Here is a 17,537-nt window from a genome sequence, read left to right on the forward strand (position 1 = left end):
GAAATAAAAAGAGAAGAAGAAGAAGAATGAATTACATGAACTTAACAGCAGATAAACAAAATACCAGAGACCTGGAGGATACAATAGGAACTATCCAAACTAAATCACAGAGAGGAAAACACACAATATATCAACATTTTGGGGATGCAGCTAAAACTGTGATTAGAGGATATATATAGTTTTAAATGTTTATATTTTTATTTATTTGTTTGTTTTTTTAAATGTTTATATTTTTAAAAGAAGTCCCCAAATCAATGATCTTTGCTGTTGTCTTTTTTTTTAATATTTTATTCCTAAAAAAAAATATTTTATTCCTATTTATTTATTTGGCTGCACTAGGTCTTAGCTGTGGCATGCAGGATCTTCAATCTTCATTATGGCATACAGGATCTTTAGCTGCAGCACGTGGGATCTAGTTCCCTGACCAGGAATTGAACCCAGACCCCCTGCATTGCAAGCATGAAGTCTTAGCTACTGGACCACCAGGGAAGTCCCTGCTGTTGTCTTAAGACGTAGAAAAGAGAAGAATAAATCCGAAATGGATGGACAAAGGAAATAGGAAAAATCAATGAAAATGACATAGAAAATGAATATGCATGAGAGAAAAATCATTGAAAGCAAAAACTAGTTCTTAGGGGACTTCCCTGGTGGTTCAGTGGTTAAGAATCCTCCTGCCAGTGCAGTGGACACAGGTTCAATTCCCGGTCCAGGAAGATCCCACAAACTGCAGGGAAACTAAGCCTGTGTGCCACAACTACTGAAGCCTGTGCACCCGAGATGCCGTGCTCCGCAAAAGAGAAGCCATTGCAGTGAGAAGCCAGCCCACTCCAACCAAGAGCAGCCCCTGCTTACCGAAACTAAAAAAAGACCACGGATAGCAACAAAGACCCAGGGCCGCCAAAAATAAGTAAATAAAAATTTAAAAAACTTTTTAAAAAGCTAGTTCTTTGAGAATTTTAATAACTTTGATAAAACTTTAGCTATACTATTAGGGCTGAATTGTGTCCCCCCACAAATTCATCTATTGAAGTCCTAACCCCCAGGACCTCAGCATGTGATTGTATTTGGAAATGGGGGGCTTTAAAGAGCTCATTTAACTTATATGCAGAGTACATCATGAGAAACACTGGGTTGGATGAAGCACAAGCTGGAATCAAAATTGCTGGGAAAAATATCAATAACTTCAGATATGCAGATGACACCACCCTTATGAAAGGGAAGAACTAAAGAGACTCTTGATGAAAGTGAAAGTGGAGAGTGAAACAGTTGGCTTAAAGCCCAACATTCAGAAAACAAAGATCATGGCATCTGGTCCCATCACTTCATGGCAAATAGATGGAGAAACAGAGGAAACAGTGAGAGACTTTATTTTGGTAGGCTCCAAAATCACTGCAGATGGTGACTGCAGCCATGAAATAAAAAGATGCTTACTCCTTGGAAGAAAAGTTTTGACCAACCTAGACAGCATACTCAAAAGCAGAGACATTACTTTGCCAACAAAGATCTGTCTAGTCAAGGGTATGGTATTTCTAGCAGTCATGTATGATGTGAGTATAAGGAAAGATGAGTGCAGAAGAATTGATGCTTTTGAACTGTGGTGTTGGAGAAGACTCTTGAGAGCCCCTTGGACTGCAAGGAGATCCAACCAGTCCATCCGAAAGGAGATCAGTCCTGAATATTCATTGGAAGGACTGATGCTGAAGCTGAAACTGCATTACTTTGGCCACCTGATGTGAAGAGTTGACTCATTTGAAAAGACCCTGATGCTGGGAAAGATTGAAGGCAGTAGGAGAAGGGGATGACAGAGGATGAGATGGTTGAATGGCATCACCGACTCAAGGGACATGAGTTTGAATAAACTCTGGGAGTTGGTGATGGACAGGGAGGACTGGCATGCTGCAGTCCATGGGGTCGCAAAGAATTGAACACAACTGAGCGACTGAACTGAACTGAACTGAAAGAGTTAATTAAGCTAAAATGAGGTCAGGTAGATGGGCCCTAATCCAGGGTGACTGGTGTCCTTATGAGAAGAGATAAAAGCAGACACACCCACAAAGGACAATCCAGTGAGGACACAGAGAGGGAAAGGACCATGTACTCGCCTAAGAGAGTGGCCTCAGGAGAAACAACCCTGCCAGCACCCTGATCTCATTCTGTTAGCCTCCAGAATTGTGAAAAAATAAATATTTGTTGGTTAAGCCCCTCGTCTGTGGTAATATGTTATGGCAGTCCTAACAAATTAATAAAAGTGGTCAAGAAAAAAAAAGAGAAAAATCACAAACCCTGACACCAAAAGTTGACAAAGATACTACAAGAAAAGATTACTGCATACACATGAATATCACTTAAAAACACAGATACAGAAACACTTAACATACTAGCAAACTAAATCAACAATATACAGAAAAATCACAACAAAGTGGGGTTTATGCCCAGGAATACAAGATTGGTTTAACACTCAATAATCAATCACTGTAAGTCACCATGATAACGGAATAAAGGGGAAAAACAGAAGATCTTCTCAATGAGGCAGAAGTATCATTTGACAAAATGCAACACCCATTTCTGATTTAAAAAAAGAATCATGGGACTTCCCTGGTGAGCCAGTGGTTACTATTTCACGCTCTCAATACAGAGGGCATGGTTTGATCCCTAGTTGGGGAACTAAGACTCTACAAGCCACACAGTACAGCCTAAAAAAAAAAAAAAAAACAGCCTCAAGTCAAAATAAAAATAGAAGGGAAATTCCTGAACCTGATAAAGAGTATCTATGAAGAACCCACAGCTGACCACACTGAATGACGAAAGACTGAGAGCTTTCTCTCTAAGATAAGGAACTATTCTTATCACTCCTCTTCAGTCTTGAATTATCATACTGGAGATGCTAGCCAGTACAATCAGACAAAAATAATCATTAAAAGCAAACATATCTGAAAGAAAAAAATTAAATAAAGCGTTCCTTATTCATGACCAGGATCTGGTCATGTGTGTAGAACACCTACTTCTGGAATTGACAAGTGAATTAGCAAGATCTCAAGATGCCAGACCAGATGCAAAAATCATTTGTCACTGTTTCTCTCACTAGCAGTGAGCAACTGGAAAGTGAAAAGAACCAGATCATTCACAAGTATAGCCCAGAACATCAAATACCTAAGAATAAATTAGAGCCATGTAACAACCGTCAACTGAAAACTATAAAATCTTACTGAGAGAAATGAAAGAAGACCTAAATAGACGGAGGGAAAGAAAACATTCATTATTTGGAAGACTCAGTATTGTGAAATGGTTGATTCTTTTCAAACTGAACTATAGATTTAATGCAGCCCTAATCAAAATCCCAGGAGGCTGTTGTTTATAGAAAATGACAACCTGATTCTAAAATGGATATGGAATGCAAAGAACTTAGAGCAGCCAAAGCAATTTTAAGAAAAAAGAACGAGGTTCGAGGACATACGCCACTTGATTTCAAGACAATGTAAAGCTGAAGTAATCAAGAGAGTTTGCTGTGAGGAGGATGTATATATAGGTCAGCAGGACAAGGTAAAGAGGTCAGAAGTAGACCCACACAGTCAGTTGATTTCTGCCACATATCAAGACAATTTAATAAAGAAAGGAAAATCCTTTCAACAAATGGTGCTGGAACAACTGGATATCTCTGAGGGAAAAAATGAACTCTTACCTTACGTCATTCACCAGTGATCAACATTTTTTATTTTTTGCCCCGCAGCATGGCTTGCAGGAGCTTAGTTCCCTGAACCAGGGATGGAACCTCAGACCATGGCAGTGAAACCACTGAGTCCCCACTAATGGACTGCCAGGGAATTCCCACACCGTAATCAACTTTAAATGAATCATGCATCTCAATGTAAAAGTTAGAACCATAGCACTTCTGGGGGAAAAAAAAGTAGGAAAAAATCTTGATGGCCTTACAGTAGGATGTAAAAAACACTAATGATAAAAGGAAAATTGGTAGAAGCTCCCTGGTGGCCTAGTGGTTATAAGTCCGGGCTTTCACTGCCATGGCCCGAGTTCAATCCCTGGTTGGGAACTGAGATCCTGCAAGTCACACAGTGCAGCCAAAAAGGAAGAAGGAAAAATGAGTAATAAGATGTTAACAAAACTTGAATGTTCTATTCTTCAAAGTACACTGTTAAAAAATGAAACAGCAAGTTATAGAATGAGATAAAGTACTTGCAACATATGCATCTGATAAATTATTAGTGACCAAATAGACAAAGCACCTTTACCACTCAATAATAATAAAAACACCAACAACTCAATAAAAATGGGCAAAAGAATAGACTATATACCTCAGAAAAGAAGACATAGAATAGACCAATAAACACATAAAGAGATGCTCAACATTATTATTTATTAGGAAAATGCAAATTAAGACCACATTATGAGACCACTAACATCTAACAAATGATTAAAATTTGAAAACATTGACAACACCAAATGCTGGTGAGCATGTGGAGCAACAGAAATTCTCCTTCATTGCCAGCAGAAAATTCAGAATGGTACAGCCACTTTGGAAAACAAGTTGGCCATTTCTTACAGGGACTTCCCTGATAGCTCAGTTGGTAAAGAATCCGCCTGCAATGCAGGAGACCCTGGTTTGATTCCTGGATCAGGAAGATCCACTAGAGAAGGGATAGGCTACCCACTCCAGTATTCTTGGGCTTCCCTTGTGGCTCAGCTGGTAAAGAATTTGCCTGCAGTGCAGGAGACCTGGGATCGATCCCTGGGTTGGGAAGATCCCCTGGAGAAGGGAAAGGCTACCCACTTCAGTATTCTGGCCTGGAGAATTCCATGGACTGCATAGCCCATGGAGTCGCAAAGAGTTGGACATGACTGAGCAACTTTCACTTCATTTCACTTCGTTTCTTACAGAAATAAACACAATCTTACCATATAATCCAGCAGTTATACTCCTAGGATTTTTGCCTAATGGATCTGAAAATTTATGTCCACACAAAAATCTTCAAAAAAATGTTTATAGCAGCTTTATTCATAATTACCAAAATCTGGAAACAAGCAAGATGTCTTTCAATAGGGGAATGGAAGGCTTCCCTGGTGGCTCAGTGGTAAAGAATCCACCTGCCAACGCAGGAGACACGGGTTCAATCCCTGATCCAGGCAGATCCCACATGCCTCGGAGCAACTAAGCCCCTGAGCCACAGCTGTTGAGCCTGTGCTCTAGAGTCTGGGAGCTGCAACTACTGAGCCCATGGGCCACAGCTACTGAAGCCCTCAAGCCCTCAAGCCCGAACTCGGCAACAAGAGAAGCCACTGCAATGAGAAGCCTGTTCTTTGCAACAGAGAGTGGCCCCACTGGCCACAATTAGAGAAAAGCTGGCACAGCAGTGAAGACCCAGCACAGCCAAAGATAAATATATAAATAAGCAAATCAATAAAATTATTTTTAAAAAACATTTTGGAAATCAAGGGACCCGAGGAAGGAAGGCAGAATGTGGCAAAAGAAGGTAACTACTACAAATGAATGAAACCGCCTGACTAAAGCGGGTGGAGGAAAGGTTACTGACCTAAGTAACTTTGGGAATGGGAGGATCCCTAAGACTAAAGACAAAAGAACAGTACAGTACATAGCCCCATACTGTAGTTGGTAAAGTCGTTTCGTGCTGGTACTGGTTAATTCTGAAACTCTGTACAGCAAGACCTATTTTTTTGAGCTTCAGTTTATTGCACATTTTTTAGAAATCAAAGGTTTGTGGCAATTCTACCTTGAGCAAGTCTGTCGGCTCCACTTTCCCAACAGCATTTGCTCCCTTCACGTCTCTGTGTCATATTTTGGTAATTCTAACGATATTTCAAAGTTTTTCGTTATTATCATATGTGTTACAGTGACCTGTGATCTTTGATCATATGTGTGACATTTGTGTTACGGTGACCTGTGATCTTGTGATCTACTACAACTCACTAACGGCTCAGATGATAGCATTTTTTAGCAATAAAGTATTTTAATTAAGGTACATACATTTTTTTCTTTTTTTTAGACAGTGCTGTTGCATACTTGAGGCTTCCCTGGTGGCTCAGATGGTAAAGAATCTGCTTCCAGTGCAGGAGACCTGGGTTCAATCTCTGGGTTGGGAAGATCCCCTGGAGATGGGAATGACTACCCACTCCAGTATACTTGCATGGAGAATTCCATGGACAGAGGAGTCTGGTGGGCAGAGTTGGACAAGACTAGGTGACTAACATATCTCACACTTAATAACTACAGTATAATGTAAACATGTTTTTAAAGATTTTTTTGATGTGGACCATTGTTCAAGTCTTTATTGAATTTGTTACAATACTGCTTCTGTTTTATGTTTTGGTTTTTTGGCCATGAGGCATGTGGGATCTTAGCTCTCTGACAAGGGATTGAACATGTACCCCTGCATTGGAAGGCAAAGTCTTAACTACTGGACTGCTAGGGAGGTCCTAAACATAACTGTTATATGGTGGTGGTTTAGTCACTAAGTCACCCTTGTGACCCCGTGGACTGTAGCCTGCCAGGCTCCTCTGTCCGTGGGATTTTCCAAGCAAGAATACTGGAGTGGACTGCCATTTCCTTCTCCAGGGGATCTTCCCAACCCAGGAATCGAACCCGGGTCTCCTGCATTGCAACTGTTATATGCACCAGGAAAGAAAAAAATTCATGTGACTGACTTTATTGCAATATTCGCTTTATTTGGTGGCCTGGACCTGCAATATCTCCTTTCTGCCTGTACATATACACTGGAATTGATGGTTAAATGAATGTATGGTGGATGCTGGGACTTCCCTGGTAGCTCAGCTGGTAAAGAATCCATCTGCAATTCGGGAGACCTGGATTTGATCCCTGGGTTGGGAAGATCCCTGGAGGAGGGCGTGGCAACCCACTCCAGTATTCTTGTTTGGAGAAACCCCTGGACAGAGGAGCCTGGCGGGCTATGGTCCATGGGGTCACAAAGAGTTGGACATGACTGAGTGACCAGGCACAGCACAGCACAACCTGATGAATGCTGGGATCTATGTTTCTCATTGATAGAGTGAGAGTTTACACATAAATGAAGGCAGAAGAGCAGACTGATTCAATGGTAATGATTAGAGTTGGAGACATCAGTAGGAACTCATGCTTAACTTAATATAGATACAGATGGTTTTATATATATTACGTGTGCACACCAAATCCAGTGTCATGAAGCTTTTGTCCTGTTCTTTTTTTTTAAATTAATTAATTTATTTTAATTGGAGGCTAATTACTTTACAGTATTGTAGAGTGGTTTTTGCCATACATGGACATGAATCAGCCATGGATGTACATGTGTTCCCCATCTTGAGACCCCCTCCCACCTTGCTCCCCATCCCATCCTTCAGGGTCATCCCAGTGCACCAGCCCTGAGTACCCTGTCTCACCCTGAGCTGGTGATCTGTTTCACATATGTGTCCTGTTCTCTTCTAAGAGTTGTGTAGTTTTAGGTTTTACATGTTGGTCCTTAATCCATTTTGAGTTAGTCTTTGTATACGGTGTGAGGTAAGGGTCCAACTTCATTCTGTTGCATGTGAAGATCCTGTTTTCACAGCACCATTTGTTCAAAGGAATATACTTTCTCTATTGAACGGTCTTAGCAACCCTGTCGAAAATCATTTGGCCATATATGGGAGGATATATTTCTGGGCTCTTTCCATTGGTTTATGTCTGTCTTTATACCAGGACCAACCACACTGTTTTGATTACTTGCGCTTTGTAGTTAAGTTTTGAAACCAGGAAGTGTTCATCCTCCAGCTTTGTGCTTTTTCAGGATTGTTTTGGCTATGCAGGGTGCTTGAGATTCTGTGTTAATTTTAGGATGGATTTTTCTATTTCTGAAAAAAAAATATCATTGGGCATTTGGTAGGAATTGCATTGAATCTATAGATTGCTTTGGGTAATATTGACATTTTAACAATGTTGTCTTCCAATCCATGAACATGGGATGTATTTGTGTCTTCTTTCATTTCTTTAAGCAATGTTTAGTAGCTTTCATTGGATATATCTTTCATCTCCTTGGGGAAATCAATTCCTAAGTATTTTATTCTTTTTAATGCTATTGTAAAAAAGGATAAATTTTATATACTGTGTATATTTACCATCATTTAAAAACAAAAACACCTCACAGACCAGTGAGGGAGACAGATAACATAGGCACTGAAGTGGTAGGATGGGTGTACAAGGGGTGGGGCAGGGCTGTGCAGGGATATCATGGTACAGATGCACAGGTCATGCACTGCAGAACTCTAGGGGTAGCTACTCGTATATACGGTGATGCTGTATCAGACAGCTGAGGCTTCATTATTCTGCATAACCAGCGATTCTGTGTATTTCATTGTCTAAAAATGTGTCCAGGGTCAAACTCACCATCAATGGGGTAGGAAGTGGAACAGCCCCCAGAGAGGGGCAGCCTCTGAACCCTGCACTAAGACAGGTCCCCCTGGAGGGCACCCCTTAAGGCCTCAGAAAGAAGCTGAAAGAGGAAAGGGAACTTCCATCATGAAAAAAATCTGAATGGCCACTGGCCGTTGGGGGTGGAGTCTGCGGACCAGCATAGCTGTGAGGGGCTGTGTGGCCCCCGGGGGCTGTGTGTGCAGCAGGCAGCCCTAGCCGGGGTGGCTCACATGCCTCTCGGGAGGAACACCCCATGGAGAGCTCTCCAGGGCTGAAGTTTGGTGCCTCTAACCAGAAAAGGGTCCTGGGAGGCCACAGTCTCTAAGTCATCAGAGACTAGTCTTTCCAGTGTGAATCCTTGCAACTCCCTCCTTGAAACACTTTCTGTTCTCTACTCAAATATTTACCATTCATGATAAAAAGGCCTTGAACTTGATTGCATCCAACAAACACAACATCCACCTCTTGCCAGGGTATGCTAATTTTGAGTTGGTGTCATCACTGACCGTCCACCAGGTACGTGGATGGGCTCCTCACACTGCAGGAACGCTGGGCACCCACGAAGCTCCTGAGTCACTCAGTGTCCTCCACCTGTCTCAGCATCAGGACACCAGGGGTCCTGGGGAAGAAGAGCCTCTCAAAGGTTCAGCTCACAGATTTCCCCAGGACATGTGTTTCTCTGAGGCAGCCCTTCCAGAAGCTTCCATTCATTAAGCTAATTGGCATTAAGACATCAGTTTTTGAGGTTTTCTTTCCTTCCCTAAGTGGCCCATCTGAATGCTTTTCTCTCATCTGTGGTCCTTCCGTGGTGTGGATATATATATATATATATATACATGTGTATGTATATATATATATAGTTTTTTAATTAGCCTTTATGCATTTTTAAATATTTATTTGGCTGCATCAGGTCTCAGCTGTGGTTTCCAGGTTCAGTAGCTTTGTGGCATGTAGGACCTTAGTTCCCAGACCGGAGATCAAACCCACATCCCCTCTATTGGCCTGTAGATCTGTGGTCTGCAGATTTATCCTGTTTTCCACTTCAAAGATGCTGCGTCCTAAGTGCCTGCTGGCTTTGTTAATGATGTTCTCCCTTGAAGAGCTCCTTTTTTTTCTGTAGAAGTGGGCAGAACTGGGACTTCCCTGGCAGTCCAGTGGTTAAGAATCTGCCTCCCAGTGCAGGGACGTGGATTCAATCCCTGGCCAGGGAACTAAGATCCCACATGCCAAGGGGTAACTAATACCATGCACCACAACTAGAGAAGCCCATGTGACACAACTAAAACCTTATGCAGCCAAAAAAAGAGACAGAGACAGAAGTGAGCAGAGCTATCCACCTTTGCTTTCGTTTGAGCAAATTGTGTCGAAAGTCATAGTGACTAGTTGATCTTTTCCTCCAGCTTCCTCTCCCATGCAAAGCGTAGCATTTTGCTGTACTCTGTAGGCAGAGCTGACAAAGGTGAGATTTTCCAGAGGCTGGAGGAGGGCCTCCCTCTGGCATGAAGACTCCTTTCACAGATGGCACCGTGCTGAGCTCTCCAACAGGTCCGGCCAGACAACAGTGCCGGAGGCCAGGCTTCCCCGCCAGGCTCCTTCCTCCAGTGGGTACAGTGATTGTGTTTGACATCCGGTAACTGTCCCCAGAATGCCACAAAGAAAGGCCAGTGTCTTCTGTGCTGCAGGAATCTTGCTATACCCCTCAATAGCAGAAGAGAAGGCTGACATGTGCCCCTTCCACATATGGGGATGGTGGCTGGCCTCCACGTGGAGCAGGCACTGTTCTCCAGTTTGCAGAGGGGACAATGACCCAGAGTAGAGGGCCATGATCACTGGGCCCAATGCAAGGAAGGGTTTATGGAGCTAGGATTGTGGTCACCCAGGAAGCCACCTTTCTCCTCTGTTTCTAAAGGTGTTCTCTCCCCTCTGCCCTCACCTGAGTCCGGTCTATCCTGTTCCCTGAATCCAATCAGGCTTCAGATCAGATTTTCTTGTTCTGAAAATGGAATGCTGCCCAGGGCAAAAGAAGTAATTTCTGACCCATCACTCTGTTCCATGAGTGGTCACAGGGCTGCTGTGAGCAAGCGGACAGGAGAAAAGCACTGGAGGTCTGGGCTTGGCAGGGTCCCTATTTTGTTCCCCAAAAAGACTCCCCATCTTCTTCAGTCATTTGTTCTTAGGGCCCCTTGCTCCTGACCCAGTCTAACAAGGCCTCCCTCCCTCCTTCCCCGGACCTGGAAGCCCCTCCCCAACTACTAGGTTAAGCTAGAAAGTACTACCAGCCCCCGCAGGTGAAACTTGCTTCCCAACAGCCAAGGCATGAAATCTCCAGATCTGTAAATCATGGTCTTCCAAACCCTTAAAGCCTTTTCAATCTAATGAGTTTAGGTCTGACCCAACCTACCAAGCTTGAAAATCTGAAATAGCTGTGGAAGACTGCCTGCCCTTAGGAAAAGCCTTGGGGCATTAAGTCAAGGAGTCTAGAGCCTGTGAGTCAAGTTCACCCCACCAGGTGACCCTTAGCAGCAGATTGAAGATTCCACAGCTCAGCAATCATGCTCTAATCAAACCCATGGTTGCTTCACTGACCAGAGTGCACCACCACCCCACCACTACTTGTGTGCTGAGAAAGCCACACCCTTCATGCTTCTATGGCAGCACAACTTCATACCCAAGACATCAAGATGCCCTCCTCCCAGCCCCCTTGGGGGACAGTCCCACCCAAGCTCTAGATGCTCACTAGGACCCCTGTTCACCTCTCGTTTGGGAGAAACCAGTTTTTGTTGCCCAATTTGAGCTTGAGGTGGTCATACCCCACACAACCCAGCACTTCCCACTCAAACAGAAGGCACCGATCAGTTTACTGCAGCACTTTTTATTTCCTCACAATGACGCGTTGCTGGGGCCTAATGTTCTCACATGACAGTAGAAAATCAAAGTCTGTTGTCATCTCTTAAAAGAATTGAGAATTGCGTACAAAAACCTTACATAAATTAAAAGGATGAATAAATTTACAGGTGTGAATGCAAACTGTTTCCAACTCAAGGCAAGTAACAGCCCACGGTATTCTGGTGGGAAATCTTCAGTAAGAAAGGAAAAGCAGGTCCTAAGGCTTGGACCTTCCCAACCCCATTTAAGACCGGCCAAGACAGAAATGACAACTGTTTCAGGACTCTTGCCAGCCTCTAGAGAAATCCTGGAATAGGCAGCTCTGACACATTAATACCCTGCACAGACAGAGACTCGCAGTCTCCCAGATCCTAATCAAGCCATTGGATTTCTCTTCCATAAACATTCTCACCTCAGCTACAGAGATGAGAGCCGCATGTAACTAGGGGTTAAAATCAAAGATATGCACAGGGTATTAAACATATACCAAGGTAAAGTTAACTTGAATACAAGGTCAAAATCAGCAACAAGTTCTACAATCCAGTGCTGATATCAGATACAAGCTTCAAGGACAAATTTCTTTTCAAAGGCTTATTCCAGTTTCATGAGGCTAGCATGAGGTGTATACATTTGCCAGGGCAAATTTATACTTCTGAATTAACTCATGCAGCAAATGCTACGCATCTGCTCGCAGTCCGTTTAGAAGCATTTGCGGTGGACAATGGAGGGGCCAGACTCGTCGTACTCCTGCTTGCTGATCCACATCTGCTGGAAGGTGGACAGGGAGGCCAGGATGGAGCCTCCGATCCACACCGAGTACTTGCGCTCAGGAGGAGCAATGATCTGAAATGACAACAATGGGGTTTCAGTTGGTGGCACCATCTTACCTGCAAGGCCCCTGGGCCCAAGGCCACAGTCGCCTCTGTCTCACCTTGATCTTCATTGTGCTCGGAGCCAGCGCAGTGATCTCTTTCTGCATCCTGTCGGCGATGCCAGGGTACATGGTGGTCCCACCAGACAGCACTGTGTTGGCATACAGGTCCTTTCGGATGTCCACGTCACACTTCATGATGGAGTTGAAGGTGGTCTCGTGGATGCCACAGGACTCCATACCTAAGAGACAAAGCTCACCCTCAGAGATCGCACTTTCAAGGCGAAAAGCACCTTGACCCTCGACAGCTTCAAAGGGAGGTCAGTCATGCTGCCCACCGGACACCTACCCAGGAAGGAGGGCTGGAAGAGCGCCTCGGGACACCGGAACCGCTCGTTGCCAATAGTGATCACCTGACCATCAGGTAGCTCATAGCTCTTCTCCAAGGAGGAGGAGGATGCAGCAGTAGCCATCTCCTGCTCGAAGTCCAGGGCGACGTAACAGAGCTTCTCCTTGATGTCACGCACAATTTCCCGCTCGGCTGTGGTGGTAAAGCTGTAACCACGTTCCGTGAGGATCTTCATGAGGTAGTCTGTCAGGTCCCGGCCAGCCAGGTCCAGACGCAGGATGGCGTGGGGGAGGGCGTACCCCTCGTAGATGGGCACCGTGTGGGTGACCCCGTCCCCAGAGTCCATGACAATACCAGTGGTGCGGCCAGAGGCGTACAGAGACAGCACAGCCTGGATGGCCACATACATGGCAGGAGTGTTGAAAGTCTCGAACATGATCTGCAGGAGACAAAAGGCTCCATTAGTCAAAGGAAGGGACTCAGGGTCACCCCATGCTCTCACACCATGCCAGCATGCCACAAATGTGATGTGTGGAGAAAAGAAAAGGAAGCAAGCAGAAACACAAATAAGAAACCTTGAGACTTCAGGAAGGAAATGCCAGGAGAAGAACAGAACCCTGGAAATATTGAAAGAAATACTTGAATTTCAGAAAACAAAACTAAACATGAAATGACTTGTGAAATACATGAATTATCTCAACCACCCGGCTGTGCTTACCTGGGTCATCTTCTCACGGTTGGCCTTGGGGTTCAGAGGGGCCTCCGTCAGCAGCACGGGGTGCTCCTCGGGGGCCACACGCAGCTCGTTGTAGAAGGTGTGGTGCCAGATCTTCTCCATGTCGTCCCAGTTGGTGACGATGCCGTGCTCGATGGGGTACTTAAGGGTCAGGATGCCACGCTTGCTCTGGGCCTCGTCGCCCACGTAGCTGTCCTTCTGCCCCATGCCCACCATGACGCCCTGGTGTCGGGGACGCCCAACGATGGACGGGAACACGGCCCGGGGGGCGTCATCCCCAGCAAAGCCAGCTTTGCACATGCCAGAACCATTGTCGATGACGAGGGCAGCAATTTCTTCTTCCATGGCGATCTATTCAAAGATGGGACCCATTCAGGCGCGCCCTGACGCTGAGAACGGCCCCGGCAAAGGCCCTCCCCGCGAGGCGTTCGACCTCCCCCCGACCTGGCTGCAGAGTAACCGCCTGGAACCGGGGCCGGCTTTTATGTAACGCCCCCTCCCCCGTCGTTCCGCGGAAAGGAGACCGGGGGCTCTCAACACTGCCGCCCGGACTCGCCCTGCCCCCTCCCCCAGCAGCACACCCGCTGCGCCCTCCTCGAACCAGCTGGGGCGCAGCCCACTTACCCCACCCCGCCCCACCCGACTACCCTTTGTTCCCGGGGTCGGGGTGGTCGGGCCTCTGGGGTCGGGAGTAGAAAAAAAGAACCGCGAAGGGGGTGCGGGGGCCCGGATACCCGGGCAGGCCGCCTAGGCCTAGTCGCTTACCGACGGAGACGGGCCGCGGGGTGCGGAAGAGCGAGCAAAGAAGCGCGGGAAGACACGGAACGCGGGCCGGCTGCGGCGAGTGAGACCGTCCGCGGCCTCCCCCGCCGGTATTTAAGCGAAGCGGGGCGCGCGCGCGGGCCGGCGGCGCGCGCGGCCCCAGAACATGTCCATATATGGCGATCTTTCCGAACGCCGGGCGCCCATTGGCCCGCCCGAGAGGGGCACGTGGGGCCCCGAGCCCGGTCCCGCCCCCCGCCCGCACCGCCCCCAACCGCCCCGCCCGCGCTGCCCCCGGGCGCCGGAGACCCCCAGAATGAGACCCCGCGCTGACTGGCGCGCGGGCGGGATGGGTGGGCGCCCCCGGGGGGACTTCAGGAGTGGTCGCAGAGGAGGCCAGGGAGCTGACCTGGGCGCCCCGCCCCGGGACTGTCGCGCGCCGTGGGGGAGGGCCCGGCTGCACCCCGAAACTGCCTGGCCCGGGGCTGGGCGGCACCCGGAGCAGGGTGTGTACCCGCGGCCTGGCCGCGCCGGTGGGCTTTCCTCCCCGCGCCCCCTTTAATCGTCCCCTCTTGGTCTCTGCAGGCCATCAAGGCGGGTTCCCGGCACCGGGCTGGGGGAGGGGAGGGGAGGGTGGTGGTCCCTGCCGGCCTCCCTTGCGGCACTGTGGGCCCGGTGTTCCAGGGGAGTCTTGGGGAGCCGTGACTTCGACCCTGTCTGGATGGGAAGGAGCCGATCGTCCCCCACCGCAGCCACGACCGCGTAGGCCTCAGCGCCGGAGTTGGGGCACCGTGGTCCCTGACAGTACAGAGACTGGCCCGGTTCTACCACACCCAACGCATCCTGCCCCTCAAATCGCAGGCCCGATTGTCCCCAGGCAGGGGCTCCACTCTGGGTTTGGGGTCACTCTGTTTCCTCTGGGGAGGGGGTGGAGCTTTGTTTCATTTTAATGACCTTTGAGCGTTGTAGGGAAACTGAGGCAGGGAAGAAGTCTTGACTGCCTAAACGGCCAACTCCCCCGCTAAACTTGAAGTTGGCACCCTCTCTTCTGTGTGTGTGTGTGTGTGTGCGCGCGCGCGCGCGTGTGTACCGTCGCTCAGTCGTGTCCCACTCCTGGACCCCTGCTGCCCTGGGGCTGTGGTTTTTCCAGGTCCAGGGCGTGCCCTTTCTCCCAGGAGCTGGCACTTAAAGACTTGTCACCTCTGGCAGGGTCCTAATGACCCCCTCTGCCGCCAGTATTTGGGATATGTCCAGAGGGAACTAGGTACCATGGTTTCCTTGGACTTGTAAGCTTCAGGATTGCTCAGTAATGAATGAAAACATCACAGGAGACATGGGGGAAGAGCACTGGCCAAGAGGGATGGCAATGGTACCAGGCAGAGTGAGTCTGGGGACTCGTCCAAGGTCCAGGTGCTCTGGGCTGGTGTCTGATGGGGGGCGGGGCCGAGCACCCCAAAGAGCTGGGCAAGGTCTGGTGTCTAGCTGGTGTTCACATCTACCTTTGCGCTAGGCAGATAAAACAGGCACCCAGCTCACCTGTGGACTGCAGTCACCTAGATGACAAAGCCATGCCTATGGCCACCCTTGCTGCCAGGCCTAGCTGGGTTCTCAACTCCCAAGACTGCAAGGGCGCAGGGCAAGGCTGCTGTCCATCAGGTGTGTGCTCCACCCAAAGGAGAACCTGGGGCTAAGTCAGCCTCCAGAAAAACCCAACCTTATAGGCGCCCCTGGGCACAACCACGGGGCCTTCGATCCCCAGGTGGGGGAGTAAGTGTGTGAAGATGACTGCAATACTTGGGGGGGGTCCCAAGATGTCACACATGGCAAGTGGGAAGTTTCCAGTATCGTCCAAGGCGTCGCGCCCAGTGTCCGCCTACCCCGCGTTCCACTCAGGCTCTCTCGTCTGCGGGGGCCTCCCCTCCCCGGACTCCAGTTCCCTCCGGCACTCCTTTGTCTGGTGCGCCCGGGCTGCTGCTGCTTCGTAGACAGATGGGGAAGGGGCGGAGGCCGTTGGAACTCTGTCCCCTTCCCCCCCGCTGCCATCTTCCCCACTTTGCAAGGGCGCTGGATGCACAAGCCTTTGGTAGTGGGGGGAAGTGGGACCGGGCCTGGGTTCCCGGGGGCTCCCGCCCTAGGCAGCCAGCCCCCCACCCGCAGGGCTGGCCGGCGGCGGAGGGGAAGGGGCGCCCTCAGTCGGCCTGGCGTGGGGTGGGATGGGGTGGGGGAACAGCTTCCACTTCCGCGGCTGTGTCACCCCGCGCGGGGCGCGGGAGGAGGGGGGTCAAGGTGCGGCCGCAGGTGCGCAGGTGGGGGGCGGCGGCGCGCAGCGCGGCCATATTTGGCCATTTCGGCGCCGCCAGAGCCCCGCCCGCCGCCCGGGAAGCCGCAGCCCGGGCAGCCCCGTCCCCGCCCGCCGCCGGCCCTGAGTCACCGGCCGGGCGGGGGGCGGAAGTAACGGACTAGGGGCTCCGGGCGCGCTCCTCGCCTTATTTAGTCAAGAAGGCCGCGGATTGGCCGGCGAGACAAAGGGGCGGTGGCGGGCGGCCGGGGCGGGGGCGAGGCGGCCCCGGCGCCTTCGAGGGGACGGGGCGGGGAGGGGGACCCTCCGCCGCCGCCGCCCCTCCCACCCTGTCCGCGGGTCCGCGAGACCCCGCCGCCCGCGTCACACCCGGCCGCGAGAGCGAAGGGTGGGGGTGCGCGTGTCCCCAGAGGTCAGGTGGCGCGGGCGGGTATCGGGGGTGGGGAAAAGGAGCTGGAGGTTTGGCGAGGGTGTGGAGGGGGCGACCCTCGCCTGTGAGCACCCCACCCCAGAACCAGCAGTAAGTGGACGCTGCGGGTGCAGGGACCGAGCTCCCAAAAGAGAGAGACCTCCAAGCCCTGCGCAGGGGGTTGGGGAACGCCTTATTCTGTGCTGTGATTTTTCTGTTTTGCAACTGGCAGTGCGAGGCCTCGCCCAAGGTCATCTCAGGGCTGTGCTCTTGGAAGCGCAAGGCCGCCCCCTCCTCCCTCAAGATGGAGAGGCCCAGGAATCCCTTGGGAGGGGACCACACGAATGTAGCAGCCCCTGGCTCGGGTGAGCAGGGAGGCCCTGGGAGGAGCGAGAGACAGCAGCTGCACTTCTGCCCAGAAGTGGGTGTGTCCTTCCATCGTGAGGATGGAGGGGGGTCAGAGAAATGATGTGTGTTTTTGTTTTTTTTTTTAATTCGGTGCTGGGTTTGGTGGATTTATCGTGTGCTTGCTGCATCTCGTTTCGTCTTGAGGCCATTTAACGGCTGAGAAGACACTGGTGCAGGGAGGTGGCATCACCTTGCAAGGAAGTGTGGCCTGACTGACTTAGCCCCAGGCCTCCCCAGCCCTGGGGCACTGCCAGGCAACCCCAGCTCAGGGTCCTTCTTTCCCTTCCCTCCGACAGCCACACCAGCCTGTCAGTCTCCCTGGTCCAGCCTCCAGGGATCCTTCGCAGGATCAGGGTCACCTCTGCACCTGGTAGCCTGACCTGCAGCCCATCACCCCACCCCTT

General features: G+C 49.4%; 2 protein-coding genes across 2 annotated transcripts; one reads left to right on the plus strand and one right to left on the minus strand.

Annotated features, from left to right (window-relative positions):
- Positions 1–11,269: 11,269 nt before the first annotated feature.
- Positions 11,270–14,162, minus strand: ACTG1 (actin gamma 1). The gene is made up of 5 exons (XM_043463158.1): positions 14,021–14,162; positions 13,238–13,606; positions 12,520–12,958; positions 12,231–12,412; positions 11,270–12,142 (listed from the first exon to the last, which is right to left on the minus strand). Exons 2-5 carry the CDS (start codon positions 13,598–13,600, stop codon positions 11,999–12,001), a joined length of 1,128 nt encoding a protein of 375 aa, XP_043319093.1. The 5' UTR covers positions 13,601–13,606; positions 14,021–14,162; the 3' UTR covers positions 11,270–11,998.
- A 21-nt stretch (positions 14,163–14,183) lies between these two features.
- LOC122438365 (translation initiation factor IF-2-like) lies at positions 14,184–15,094 on the plus strand. Its single transcript, XM_043463169.1, has 2 exons — positions 14,184–14,523; positions 14,603–15,094. Exons 1-2 carry the CDS (start codon positions 14,184–14,186, stop codon positions 14,965–14,967), a joined length of 705 nt encoding a protein of 234 aa, XP_043319104.1. The 3' UTR covers positions 14,968–15,094.
- Positions 15,095–17,537: the final 2,443 nt, after the last annotated feature.

The sequence above is a fragment of the Cervus canadensis genome, chromosome 1 (genome assembly GCF_019320065.1).
Source record: "Cervus canadensis isolate Bull #8, Minnesota chromosome 1, ASM1932006v1, whole genome shotgun sequence".
Lineage (NCBI taxonomy): Eukaryota > Metazoa > Chordata > Mammalia > Artiodactyla > Cervidae > Cervus > Cervus canadensis.

What these genes read in the sequence shown, in the direction of transcription:
- LOC122438365 (XM_043463169.1), top strand. Translation starts at nt 14,184, where the DNA reads ATGTCCATATATGGCGATCTTTCCGAACGCCGGGCGCCCATTGGCCCG. An exon ending in TGGGCGGCACCCGGAGCAGG is followed by an intron (nt 14,524 to 14,602) that starts GTGTGTACCCGC and finishes TGGTCTCTGCAG; the next exon opens with GCCATCAAGGCGGGTTCCCG.
- ACTG1 (XM_043463158.1), bottom strand. Translation starts at nt 13,600, where the DNA reads ATGGAAGAAGAAATTGCTGCCCTCGTCATCGACAATGGTTCTGGCATG. An exon ending in ACCGTGAGAAGATGACCCAG is followed by an intron (nt 12,959 to 13,237) that starts GTAAGCACAGCC and finishes TGTCTCCTGCAG; the next exon opens with ATCATGTTCGAGACTTTCAA. An exon ending in CGAGCACAATGAAGATCAAG is followed by an intron (nt 12,143 to 12,230) that starts GTGAGACAGAGG and finishes TTGTCATTTCAG; the next exon opens with ATCATTGCTCCTCCTGAGCG.